This window comes from Sceloporus occidentalis, unplaced genomic scaffold (genome assembly GCF_023333645.1).
Source record: "Sceloporus occidentalis isolate IW3139 unplaced genomic scaffold, rSceOcc1.0.p SCAF_2, whole genome shotgun sequence".
Taxonomy (NCBI): Eukaryota; Metazoa; Chordata; class Lepidosauria; order Squamata; family Phrynosomatidae; genus Sceloporus; species Sceloporus occidentalis.
In genome coordinates, this window is record NW_028316982.1 from 216,906,536 (window position 1) to 216,919,543 (window position 13,008).

Below are 13,008 nucleotides of genomic sequence, written 5' to 3' on the forward strand. Positions count from 1 at the left end.
CGGTTTCATTTGCTAGTCCTTCCAAAATCTTCCTTTATGACTCTGACTGTGCAGAGTACTATCTTTGCATGATTTGGACAGATCTATGGTATCTTCTATCCTGAAATCTCAAGAGATTAATAAGACCACTCACAATCAAAATGAAAAGTTAGGCATCTGGAAAATACTGCTTCTGAAAAAAAAAATTGTGATGGGATCAAACCTAGGCTGGAAGCCTTCCTTGGAAAGTGCTTTGTGCTTGAAATACAGGAAATAAATTGCTTTCCCCCCTTCAGCGTCCATTATGAGCAAAGTCAGTAATGCATACAAAACCATTTTATAAACTTGTTATAAAGACTCACTTCAGAGCCTGAGAAAGAAAATGCTTATACATAATAAAATGTGTTTCATTGCAATCTGCTTCTTCTTCCTTATGAAATGCTTTAGAATAGCTGATTTATAAAACATAGCTTTTAAAGTATGCCATAATTACATAAACTGATAATATTTTGAATAAATTTATAGCAATCAAGTTAACTACAGTAAGAGTGCTTTTATTACATATTCAAGATTGTTACATATTTAATGGCTCATTGAACAAAGAAACAATCACTGTTTCTTTTATTTTCTTAATACAAACAGTAACTTCAAGCAATAAAATGAGGGAAAAGTGCTGAAATGATGAACTATCATCCCCATAGTATTAAGTAACAGACAAAATGTACCCCTTTAAAATCTAGATGACTCTTAGAATTGTCCACATGCTGAAAATGATCTTTTTGTTAAAAAGAGAGGGGAGAGGAAGGATGTGAATTGCAAGCTTCAGAAGCTGAAGGCAGACAGGGGAGGAAGAACTTGCTTTACTTTACTATCAGTTTAGCTCAGAATTTTTCCCTGATCAGAACTGCACTGTGACTAGATGGGCAGGCATGTTCTGATGGAAATATTAAGGCATCAGAGTTGCTTTGGTCTTTCCACTCCCATCAATTTCTGTTGTGACTGGCACAGCTCTCGCAAAGGAAATACTAAAATATTTGGATCATGGAATCAGATGATGATGATGATTTTTAATAAAAGACTGAATTCATAACAGATTACCATTTGGTCTACACAGTTAAAACTTTGACTTGGTATCAAGTATAACTGATAGCTGCTATGTAGCATTTGCAAGATTTTCACTGTGCAGGTGTACATTTTTGTTTGTTTGTTTGTTTAATGCAGTGGTTCTCAAATGGTGGACTGGAAAACCCTAGGAGTACAAGACTTAGAGGCTCTGATCCCTCCTCCTCCCCTTCCCAAACTTTTTATGCATAAACTTTACAGATGTATTGAGTTCAATACTGAATTACTTAAATTAAACTGTTCTAATTTGAGTGATGTTATTTCCTTATAAAATTTTAAAATATTAATATACATGAAGGTGCAAAAGAAAATGCATTAAATAAAATATTTTTATTCATATAATATGTTGAATGGTAGGGGCATAACATCATTATACAGATGTAAAGGGGGTTCCCATGGGTAAAAAGTTTGAGTACAACTGTTTTAATGGGAGGGGGAAAACTGATTTCCTCTAGTTCTATGGGCTGAAAAGTCCTATGCAAGAGTCAGGGCTACATGCAACTGCATTCACATTGCTGGCAAGTCTAGTGAACATCCAGCATTGTTGTTTTTTTTTTAAAAAGTGCCCCTTTGTGCTGGTGGTTTTGTTCCCAAGAGTAAATTCTACCTCAAGATGTGTAGCAAAGCAAAATTCAAACTGTGAGGACATTTTTTTTTGGGGGGGGGGGGTAGGTTTCTTTCAAAAATACATACCCATTTCTAAAACAATTATTTTAGTTTGTAGACTGTATTTGTATATTTTTAACATTTCAACTGCCATGACACATACACAATATGGTATCCAAGGCAGAGTGAATATTTCATTTCAGTCCTCATTGTTCTCTCTTGGCACACCCTATAGGAGAGCTTAAGAGCTGTGCTGGGACCTTTTCACACTTTACAATTATTCCTCTTCAACAGCCATGGCCACATTCTATGGAATTCTGGGCTTTATAGCTTGGTGAGGCACTCTTGCACTCTGGAAAAGAATTCTAAATGCCCTTCCCTGAAATGCCATTCCCAGGATTTTATAGGATGGAACCATGAATCATAGTCCTATAGGATCAGGCCAACATAGCTAGAAACTTGGAATCCAGAAATTAGAACATCCTTCCATTAGAGCTCTCCAGTAACTAAAATATAGACACATACTGCCTCTGCTACTGGAAGAGATATGTTACCATTGTCCATACACAATAACTATGCAAGGGATGAACAATGGGAAAGCAATCCTGCAAATAATAATGGATAGATGACACTATAACCATTGTAAAAAAAAAGGTCAGTTATGTGTAGGCCTGGACTTTACTTAGGAGTTTTTATAATTTGGGATTTATTTTATTTTATTAGTTTTGGTAGTTTTTATCCTACAAAATTATGTAGCCACAGCTTTTAACAATAAAGTGTACTGACACAATGGAAAATTTATAGATTCTATGTGTAAGCTTGTGGTTACTGCTTGGTAATTTTAGCTGTGGTGCTGTAATGGTAACAAATTGTGAATCTGGGTTAGGATTTAATAATTAAAAAACAACTTTGAATTATTTCTGGAAAGCAACTAGAAGTTTGAAAAACCTTAGAAATATGATCATTGTGTTGAGACTCTAATTTTTATATTGTTTTTTGAGTGATTCCCAGGTAGATAAGTTTATCATTTCAGTAGCAGGGGTGGACGAATCCAAAATTATATTCATAACACTGAGCAGGGAAATAAAATACAAGATTAATAAAGTAATGAATTAATAGTGCTATCAAGGTTTATTTTGTCGTCTCAAAACCAATGGAATTATGATTTAACATTTCTCTAAAATGGCGTGACATTAATGGGAGAAAAAAATAGTTCACATCTAATTAACAACTATGGCAGTTTCTCAGTGTTCCCATCTACAAATAACTCTGCTGCTTGCTGCTTGGCAATTCTGCTATAGTCTGACATGTGTAGTATAATCTGAACAAAGTAACAATTGAATCTACATATGGTGAAATTTTAGTACAGTCTGGAAGACTTGTACCAGAATAAGGATTACACTGAAGAAGAAATTATAAAGTAATTTAAGAACCCATATTGAAACTGGTACTATTTATCCTTTTCTCATTTGTTGATAGCATGCTGAACGTGATCTATCGAACCTCCAGTAGTAGATGGTAACATACATGGACAAGAGTTTGTCCACAGAAAATACATATGTGTGCACGTACACACACATACATCTATTCATCCAGAAAGCTAGCATGTCAGGAAGAGGTTCAAGGCTACATTCCTCTAACATACAGTAATTCTCTACATGTTTTCCTTCATTTCACCATATAAACCTTGTGCCAGTGCCTGAAATAGTACAATTAAGTGTTAGGTTTTCTTCTTCAGAGAGCAGTATTTGTACAGGAGGTATGAACTGCCAAGTAAAATCCTAATTATATTGAATTGACTTTAGAAAAAGAGATTTTTTTTGTAATTGGTCCAAAACACGCTGCAGAAATAATCCGGTTTGAGACCGCTTTAACTGTCCTGGCTCAGTGCTAGGGAATTCTGGGAATTCTAGTTTATTGTGGCACCAGAGCTCTATGACAGAGAAGGCTAAATGTCTCACAAAACTACAGTTCCCCAGCATTGAGCTAGGGCAGTTAAAGTGGTCTCAAACTGGATTATTTCTGCAGTGTGCTTTGAAGCATTGTGAAGAACTCTGTAATAAAAATGAGTCCGTGTGGAGCATCAGTGAATTAAGCTAGCTGAACATAAAAAAATAACAAAAGCCTGTAAATAAAAGTGTAATGTCAATCAAAATAACAATTTCCAAAAGTACATGGTAGAAGTGGACAGTGCACAGAAAAAGGCAACCAACACATTGAGGGTTACCTATAAAAGATTATAATATTTGGTATTTTCAATTTAGAAAAAAAACACTAGGTAAGAATAGCAAGAAAAGAAGCATATAAAAGTGTGAGAGGGAGAAGCAGTTTTCTGAATGGTGGGAGATTCAAGTCATAAAAAAAGAAGTACATGGAGCCCTGGTGGCGCAGTGGTTAAATGCCTGTACTGCAGCCATTCACTCAAAACCACAAGGTTGCGAGTTCAAGACCAGCAAAAGGGCCCAAGCTTGACTCAGGCTTGCATCCTTCCGAGGTCGCTAAAATGAGTATCCAGACTGTTGGGGGCAAATTAGCTTACTTGCTAATTAGCTTACTTGCTGTTCACCGCTATGATCTTTGGAATAGTGGTATATAAATAAAACAAATTATTATTAAATTATTATTATCTTCACAAAATAGTTATTTAACTGTGATTTTTTTAACCACAAGATGCAATGACAGCTGCCAACTTGGACAACTTCAGAAGGGCATTAGACATATGCACAGAGGAAAAGACTATTGATAGCTATTATGGATTTCATCTCTGAGAATAATGATATTTGACTTTTTAAAGGTGGTATATTCAGAGATGTATTATTCATGACAGCAGACTGTCCTCTTAGCTGAGAACTGTAGTGCAACATACACAGAGGGTACCAGCTTTGGAAAAATGCCACTCTAGTAATTAGGCTGAAGATACTTTAAAAGTGTGAAAGCAGTGTTACAGTCATCTAAACATGATCTTTTATAGAATACAACTTTTCCTCCAAAGGTCTTCTTTGTGATCAAGGCAAAAAAGAACCACACAGTTAGAAATATGAATTAAACAATCAGAAACACTTCCTCAGATTTCAACATTTTCTGGTTGCACATTTTCATGCTGTGCCATTTCTGGATACTGCCTCACATCTGGTAACTTTTGTCTTACCTTTTGGCTTCTGAGCACTTATAAATGCTTTAAAATAATTAATGACAAAAAATAAACCCTTCCTTCCCCCGTGTGTGTGTGTGTGTGTGTGTGTGATGTTTAGAAGATATGATTTTGGCAGCTCTAGCTTTTTATTGTTTGAATTTTTTACTTGTAAAACACTGATGGAAAATATATAAAGAAATGATGATTCTGAAAGATCCTGAAAGACTCTGAAAGTTTGTGCTTCCTCTCCACAATGTACCCAATGCTTAATTTCATAAAACAAATGCAGTACACACACAGACACACATGAAGCACAATTTCACTAACTGTTGAAGAAGGCTTCTTTCTTTAATGCAGCTAACAAAATTATTTACACACTGCTGTTTACACAATGAAGAAACATTCCTTTTCTAGAGCTTGGAGAAGTCTCTTTATTCTGTAAGTTTTTCCCTCCCTGCCTCTACTGCTCCTTAGTAACCTGTTCAGATAGCAAAATTCCAGTCTTTTTTTTAATATATATTTTAAATGTGCCAAGACTAACAATCTGTGGATTTCAAGGGAAACAAGTCCCAGCATGAATTTGCCCCATTTTCTGCTACTGCAAGGTATAGAGAGAATGAAATTATTCATTAGGACTCCTATTGCTAGACATTTCTTCCTACAGATCTGTTACACTGTAAAATATATCATTTATCTTACAATTTTAACACTGTACTTGTAATAGTAATCCATCACAAGTCAATAGGCTTCTCTGAATAAAGATGGAAAAATGATCTAGCTTCCAGCTATTGAAACTCAACAAGACTGGTCATATCTATTTTGGGCTTAATATATATGTTTATGTCCTAAGAAGCCCTCACTAAAATTTACAGTTAATGTTCTCTTCACGGCCAGCTTTTCAAAGGCAACCTCTTTGGGTTGGATACAGTTGTTTTACTCAGCCCTGTGAATTGATCAAGGGCTTGTCTACACCAGTGAAAAATGCCACATTCAACCTGAAGGCAGTGCTGGCAGTCACAACATATGGTGAATTCCAGGGAGGACCCATGGTTTTCAGCCCTTAACCTGACTTTACTCTGAAATAAACAAAGTTGGGGAAAACCCCAGAGTTTCCAGGAAACCATGAAGTACCTCTGGTTCTCTGTCTAAGGCAGTACTTCTCAAATAGTGGGGCGCGCCCCCCAGGGGGGGCGCGAGGCTCCATAAAGGGGGGCTCGATTGACCAATTTTATAGACAAATGATACTATTTACAGTCGTGTGGGGGGCGCAAAATGTTTTCTTCTTCCTGGGGGGGCATGGCAGAAAATAATTGAGAAGCACTGGTCTAAGGGAACAACTTGATTGAGGCAGATTTAGCTGATCCTTTTGTCCACAAACCAAGAGCTACACCATTCCCTTATGCTGCACTGAGTAGTGCAGGAAAGAAGGTGGACTTCCTTTGGAGCTGCTGCAGCTCCAGTGCTCCCTCACCAGCCGAGCAGCTTCCTGTGAATGCCTACCCAGCACGTTTCTGCTTCTGCTGAGGTCAGAACAGGCTGCCTGTGCAATCAATGAGGATGGTGTTGAGTGACCCCCCTATCACATGGCTAGATGCCTCCTGGAGGTGTCCAGCCATGTAATTTTGCCTATTCCTCCTAGACCATATGGCTGGATGTCTCCAGGAGGCATCCAACCATGCAGTCTCATCCTCCACATCACTGGCTATGACATCTCCAGAAGGCTGAGAATTTCCAGACATCACTTGGCAGGAAGTTGGTGAATGCACTTATCTGAGACTTGCTGACATTCTGCCAGGTTGCACACATTCTATGTCTCACAAAACTAATGTTCCCGGAATTCCCCAGCATTGATTCAAGGCAGTTAAAGAAGTCTCAGGCTGGATTATTTTTGCAGTGTGTTTTGGAACTATGACAAAAAGATAATAGCAGATAATGTCCACTATGAGAGGGAACAATGGAGCAGAATATTTTCTGTTAATTTCATTGTGGGTTGTTGAGAATTGTGAATATATTGTAATGGTTACCAAAATTGTTAACATATATTCATATGGTTCTCATATTCATTATGAATAGCTTCAAAAACAAAGCAATTTTCAAATAATATTGTCAGCCCTCAGTACCCATAGATTCTTTATCTGTGGATTTAAGCATTTATGACTTGAAAATATTATTTGGGACATATTTTGTGCAAAGTTCATACTTTTTCTTGCACAGAAAATAGGATTATTTTCTGCACATTTTTTACACACACACATACACACGTGTGAATAAGTCCAGTACTGTAAATATTTTCATCACTCCAGGAGTCTCCTTATCAAAGTTTCCTGACACATTTTTGACCAATTTTTAAAAATTATCAAATATTGTTTAAAAGAGTAGAAGCTGTGGTAGGAGCAGTGTCCAGAACTGCAGGATGTGACTGTCAACTGGAACCAGCAAACAGGAAGAAGATCCAGGGTAAGAGGCCATTGTAAGTCCTTTCGTTGAAATTTGGGGTCAATGACTTATGATGACTTGAAAGAAGAAGTAAGAAATGTGTAATCCTCCAGATATTGTGAGACTACAACTCTCACCACGATTCATAAGTAATTATCTGGAGGGCCACAAGTTGACTCACCCTGATGTAAGTGGAAAGCATTGGTATGTCAGTCTTTATACTGAGTTAGTCCACGTGAAGGAACAGTGGCCTAATTCACATGCATTTTGGTGTAACTTACTGCCTATGGTGATATAGAAAGTGATCCCCCCAAAAAGTTAACAGGAGAAATGAGGCTATTGCTACAGATGAAGGAAACAATAATCAACCGTTAATTGGCCTGCTTGTGTAGACAAGATCGTATACATTTGACTGATCAATATAATGACATTTTTCTAGCTGATTCTATCACTGATTGTAGCTTACTGTGGAAAGATAGGGTGAAGTGACGGGAAGTAAATGGAAATATATTTCCAGCTCATTACTGGGAAGTGTGGTAAAAAGAGAGAAAAATATTACTGTCAAGCAACCACAGGCATCTAAAAAATAAGAGGAGGGTGCAGTTCAGGGCTAGACAACCCAGGAAGTAGAATTCTTTTGTGCATGCAGGCACTGTACATTGAGAGTGTGAACTCTCCTAGCACCTATTTTGGTGTGAGCAAACTCCCTTCAGCACAAATTCTTAATATGGCGAAAAACAGCAAAAGGAGCAAGAACAACTGTTCAATTTCTAAGCCAGAGAAAACTCCTACAAATGCATGGAAAGCATTAGATTTCTAGGCTGTACATTACTTTTCTGAATCTTAGAATTAGTCCATAACATAGTTTATCACAGTGAATTATATTATAAATTAATAAAGCTACAATACAATACCTTAATAACATATGCCTTGGGCACTATTACTTCTTATCTAAACATGAAAATTCCATATTTTTGGTGATCTTTTGAAAAAGGTAGGGGTACAAAAATGTCACAGATTTGGTCAACTAAAGATATATAGTCAGAAACATTTTTGCAGTAACATATTATCTCTATTAATATGTCATTAATAAAAGAACTCAGTAAATCAATTTCACTGTATTAAGCATACAGCAAAAACAACACCCTACCAAGGAAAGCTACTCAGCATGGTTAAGAATATGGATTATAGTAGGAACCACTGAGATGACTAGAAATCAATCACTGGAATTTATTAGCATTTATTTCTCAATAGACATTTTTGGACTACATTGTATAGTATGCTTTAGTGTCACTGAAATTAAACTCTTGAAGAATTTATCACATTCATTTCCATGAGAATGAGCCTAGTAAAACTAGTGTAATCTGGATCCAACACAAGAGCTATATTCTACAAGGAAGTCACTAGAGAGGATGGTCAAGAACTGATATCCAGAAAGACTTACCCATGAAGTTGAGATAACCTTCTCCTCCAAGTGCATGAGTAATGAGTCGGATCATTTTATGTATCTGTATGCCTCGATCAATAATTGGAGTAAGAGGTGTGTGAATACTCATATGGTCATACATTTCTGCATCCATCAGCCGAAATGCCAAAGTCTTATCACCAACAAGGGCCTGTGTTGATAAATAAATGAGGGGGTAAAAAAATCTTACATATTCTCCAGTTAACATTTGAAGATAGGAATATGGTATCCAATTTCAAACAGTTCAGAGTACATAATACAGTCAACCCTCCTTATCTACAGAATTTTTATCCATGGATTCAAGCATTCACAGACTGAAAATTTATAAATTCCAAATAGCAAACCTTGGTTTTCCATTTTATATAAGGAAGATCATTTTGCTATGTCATTATATTTAATGGGACTTGAGCATTCACAGATTTTGTTATCCATGGGGGATCCTGGATCCAAACCCCAGTGGTTAACAAGGATCATCTGTACTACGTAATAATACTTAACAGTACTCAAATTATTTCTAAAGAGTCTGAGCCAAAGAACTGAGTATTTAACTTTTATGAACACAGCAACAAACATAAATGTATTATTTCTGCCATTACTATGACACACACAATCATTCTATTAAGCACAGTAGCAAATAGAGCAAAGCATAGTACTGCCAATATAATGTGCTGCCAACATTTTAAGCAAGTTTTAGGTTTTGATTCAGGTGGGCAATGATAATTCAAGTTTAAGACTACTTCATTTACAGTTTCTGCATGACCATAAGATATATAAATGAGTATCTCACATACCTCAAAAGATTAATGTCTTTTTACAGATCCAGATCGGTCTACACAAATAAAAGTTTAATTTATAGCTCAAATCATACCAACATAAAACCAACATGGTGCAATTAAGACTGTTGGACTAGACTGGAAAGATTCAAATTAAAATCTCTGATCTATCACTAAACTAGCTGGGTCATCAGAGGTAATCTTTCAAATTAACTACTTCACATTGTTATTATGAAAATATATACAGCACATAAAATATGCTGCTTTGAACTCTTGGTGGGAATAGTGAGATTACACTAATTATATTATCCTCATTCTTTTTCCTCCACCTTCTTATTTTTAAAAGTAAATAACTGATGTGGATAATACTTAATAAAAAAGATTAAAATATTAAAAAGCATTTAAAAAACCCAAAATATGTAAAGAAAACAAAACTCCAAAGATAGCTCCCCAGACCCCAGATTAAAGGATAGGAACTTTCCTTTTATTGCCTTCGTTCCTACTCACCTCATATGATGACTGGATGTGGCCAGATCTTTCTATATGCATCAAAACTCCCTCAAGACCACCCTAAATACCACCCTTCAAATATGGTACAGTCTCTGCCACCTCATCTGGAAGGAGTGAATGAACACAGTTCCCCTACTCTCTTTTCCGTTTGTCATTGTAGTAAGCACAGGATTTCTATGGAGTACAGTGTAAGAAGCAGAGATTTCTATTGGGATAGCTCTCAACAAGATACTGGCTATAGTATGATTTCTCATGGTTCCCCCCACCCCAAAAAACAAAACAAAACATGGAGGACAAGCAGCTTTCCTATACAAAAGAGGCAAGTTCTCCTTCTTCTCACCTCAACTTTTGCTTCATATATACCCTGATGAAGTGTTCTCAATTGTCTTAATACAGGTATTGACCAGCTATGGTCTTGGGATTTTTTTTATAAATCAACATGGTTTCTTTTGATTTGATTTTACTTCAAAATGGGTATCATATATGTCTGCTTATGGGTTTATATGGGCTTACTACAAATGGGTAGTATAATATATAAGAAGCACCTGATATAAATGCTAAATGCTTCTGCTCTCTCGCAGATGATCACTGATGATCACCAGTTTATTTGCTCTGACCTACATCCAGTTATTATTATGAAAGCAGTTCCTGTTTGAGCAACATAACTTTTCTATCCAATCTTTCTCCTTCCACTCCAATTGATGCCCCAAAATTCTATTCCAAAGGGACCCTAGCTCTCTGGAGTAAAATTGGATCTGGTTTGGAGCAATATAGGGAGGGGGACAATCCAACTGGTGCAGGATATAAGCCCATAAGCAGACAAATATGATTGGATTTCACCCTTTGACTTTCTGTTGCTGATAACCTTTGAGAAGTTATAATGAGATTCAGGCTTAGTTGCACTTGCCTGGTAAAATTAATGCCTCATTTAAGTCCCATTGATCTCAATGGGTATCCTTTAAGTATGATTAATTCTGGATCAAACCCAATTAAATATTCACCAGTTACATTCAAAGTGTGGACAAGCTACTCCAACAACATTTCAATTTTCTTTTCAAGGCTTATTACAGTACCTGGTCATGACTCTCTGCATATGCAATATATTTCTCTCCATATCGCCTGTTTGTTAGCGTGAATACTATATTTCCCATATCCCAGTCTTCATCCTTAATCTCCTTAATTATCTGTAAAATGAAAAAGAATTACTCACAAATACTTCTGTTTCTCTTAAGATGTTCCATTCTCCCGCAAGCTTTTCTCTGTCGGTTGTAAAACTAACATTCATATTCAGAGTTTTTCAGAAGATTTGATATGGTAAAAGTATACCAAACAGGATTCGTGTCTCAGCTCTGTAATATGCCACATTTTAAAGCCGATATTTTCCTTTTCTGCCAAAAAAGCTGCCATCTGCTGATTAATAACTACGCATGTCAATGTTATTTAAATTGACTTTCTCTATACTTCAATAAAACAGTGAGGGCTACTTGCCATCATTTTAATGGTTGACTAATTGTAGCAATTTCACCACTAAACCTTCTTGTTCCTTGTTATGCAATACTGCATAAGGCTCTGATGATTGTATTGGCTCTAATTGAACTTTAAAAGAAGAGAAGTTATTTCTGGAGTGTCTCACTGGGGACTTTTACTGTCTGGCATGCAACATAGGAAATGCTTGGAGCAAGTTAAAAATTAATTAAATATCAAAACAAGCTAATTTGCTATTAGACCATGTAAAAATGAAAAGACAGAAATACGTTATTTTGGCATTGCTAAGTTATATAACAACATAGGATATGGGCAAAATAAATCTGCTGAATGTCAAGCACCATCAGCAGATTTATTTTGAATAATGAATTTGTTTACTTCCGAATCAAATCAGAAACAGAAATATAGTTTCATACGTGAAATATAGCATAGAATTCTTGTTAATACACATAAATACATACTGGTTTATCTGACTGTTTAATTACCAGCAGCATTTGTTTAATTCATAACTCAGTCCTTCATTTATGACAGTCTAGAGGTTGATATTTAGTGCCAAAAGGGTATAAAAGAAGTATCTAATCAAAAGGAGTTTCAGTTTTTCTGCATGTTAAGGTCCTGGTGTGCCTGAGACCTTTATGTTTCTCCTTCCTACCATTTACAAGATGGCGAACACAAAACAGCATTAGAAGGAACACGCTCTTGGAAGGAAAATGGGTTATGAATACACTAGAACTGATGCTGATCGAAGAAATACACTATTCCAAGAACTGCAGGATTGCATCTAGTGTAACATTATTAGGAAAAACATGTAAGACGGTATTGCAGTGGTGCGCGTGCCTATGGCATGTGCACCATTCATTCTATTACAGCACGTCTTCATCATATGCTGAAAGCTGCATACAGTCCACACGCGTATGGTACAGGCACACTGTACTAATGTTTCAGATGCCCTAGTGGCTTGATCAGCACAAGCAACACTTGGCAAAATGGAACCATATTGAGCTGTACAAACCCTTGTGGAAAGCTCTGGCACAAATCCTTTATGGGGCAGAGATCTGGGGCATACCTAGGGTCCCAGGTCTGGAAGTGCTTCAGAACTATTTTTTAAGGGCATTACTAGGACTTCCTAGGGACACTCTGACTGCTATGATTTGTCTCGAAACCTCTGTCCCAACTTTAGAAAGCCAAATAGATAAAAGGATTTTGCATTATTGATTTAAGATCCAAGAGATGCCAACCTCTAGATTACTAAAAAAAATGTCTTTTGGAACTTAATAATGGACTACCTGTTAATAATTGGGTTCACGGGGCAGCCCAATTAATTACTAAGTATGGGCTTTCAATGAGCGAACTGGCAGGGTTAGATTATCCTGCAAGGAAGGTAAAAATAAATAATACAATATTAGAAGTTACTACCCTTGCAGATTTACATACTGTCCATGAATCCCCATGTGCCCCTTTCTATTATAGTCTCAGACAATTCTGTGATCACCCGGATT

The 13,008-nt window shown here is 36.5% G+C and overlaps 1 protein-coding gene across 2 annotated transcripts in view; it reads right to left on the reverse strand.

The window, feature by feature from the left end:
* Positions 1-13,008, reverse strand: part of LOC149319688 (1,4-alpha-glucan-branching enzyme-like) — a 215,543-nt gene that overhangs the window by 47,397 nt on the left and 155,138 nt on the right. For both annotated transcript variants that reach the window (XM_089512205.1, XM_089512204.1), the window contains exons 11-12: positions 11,098-11,208; positions 8,721-8,892 (exon numbers count right to left, since the gene is read on the reverse strand). In XM_089512205.1, the coding sequence (XP_089368331.1) occupies positions 8,721-8,892; positions 11,098-11,208 (283 nt within the window). The remainder of the gene's footprint in view (positions 1-8,720; positions 8,893-11,097; positions 11,209-13,008) is intronic.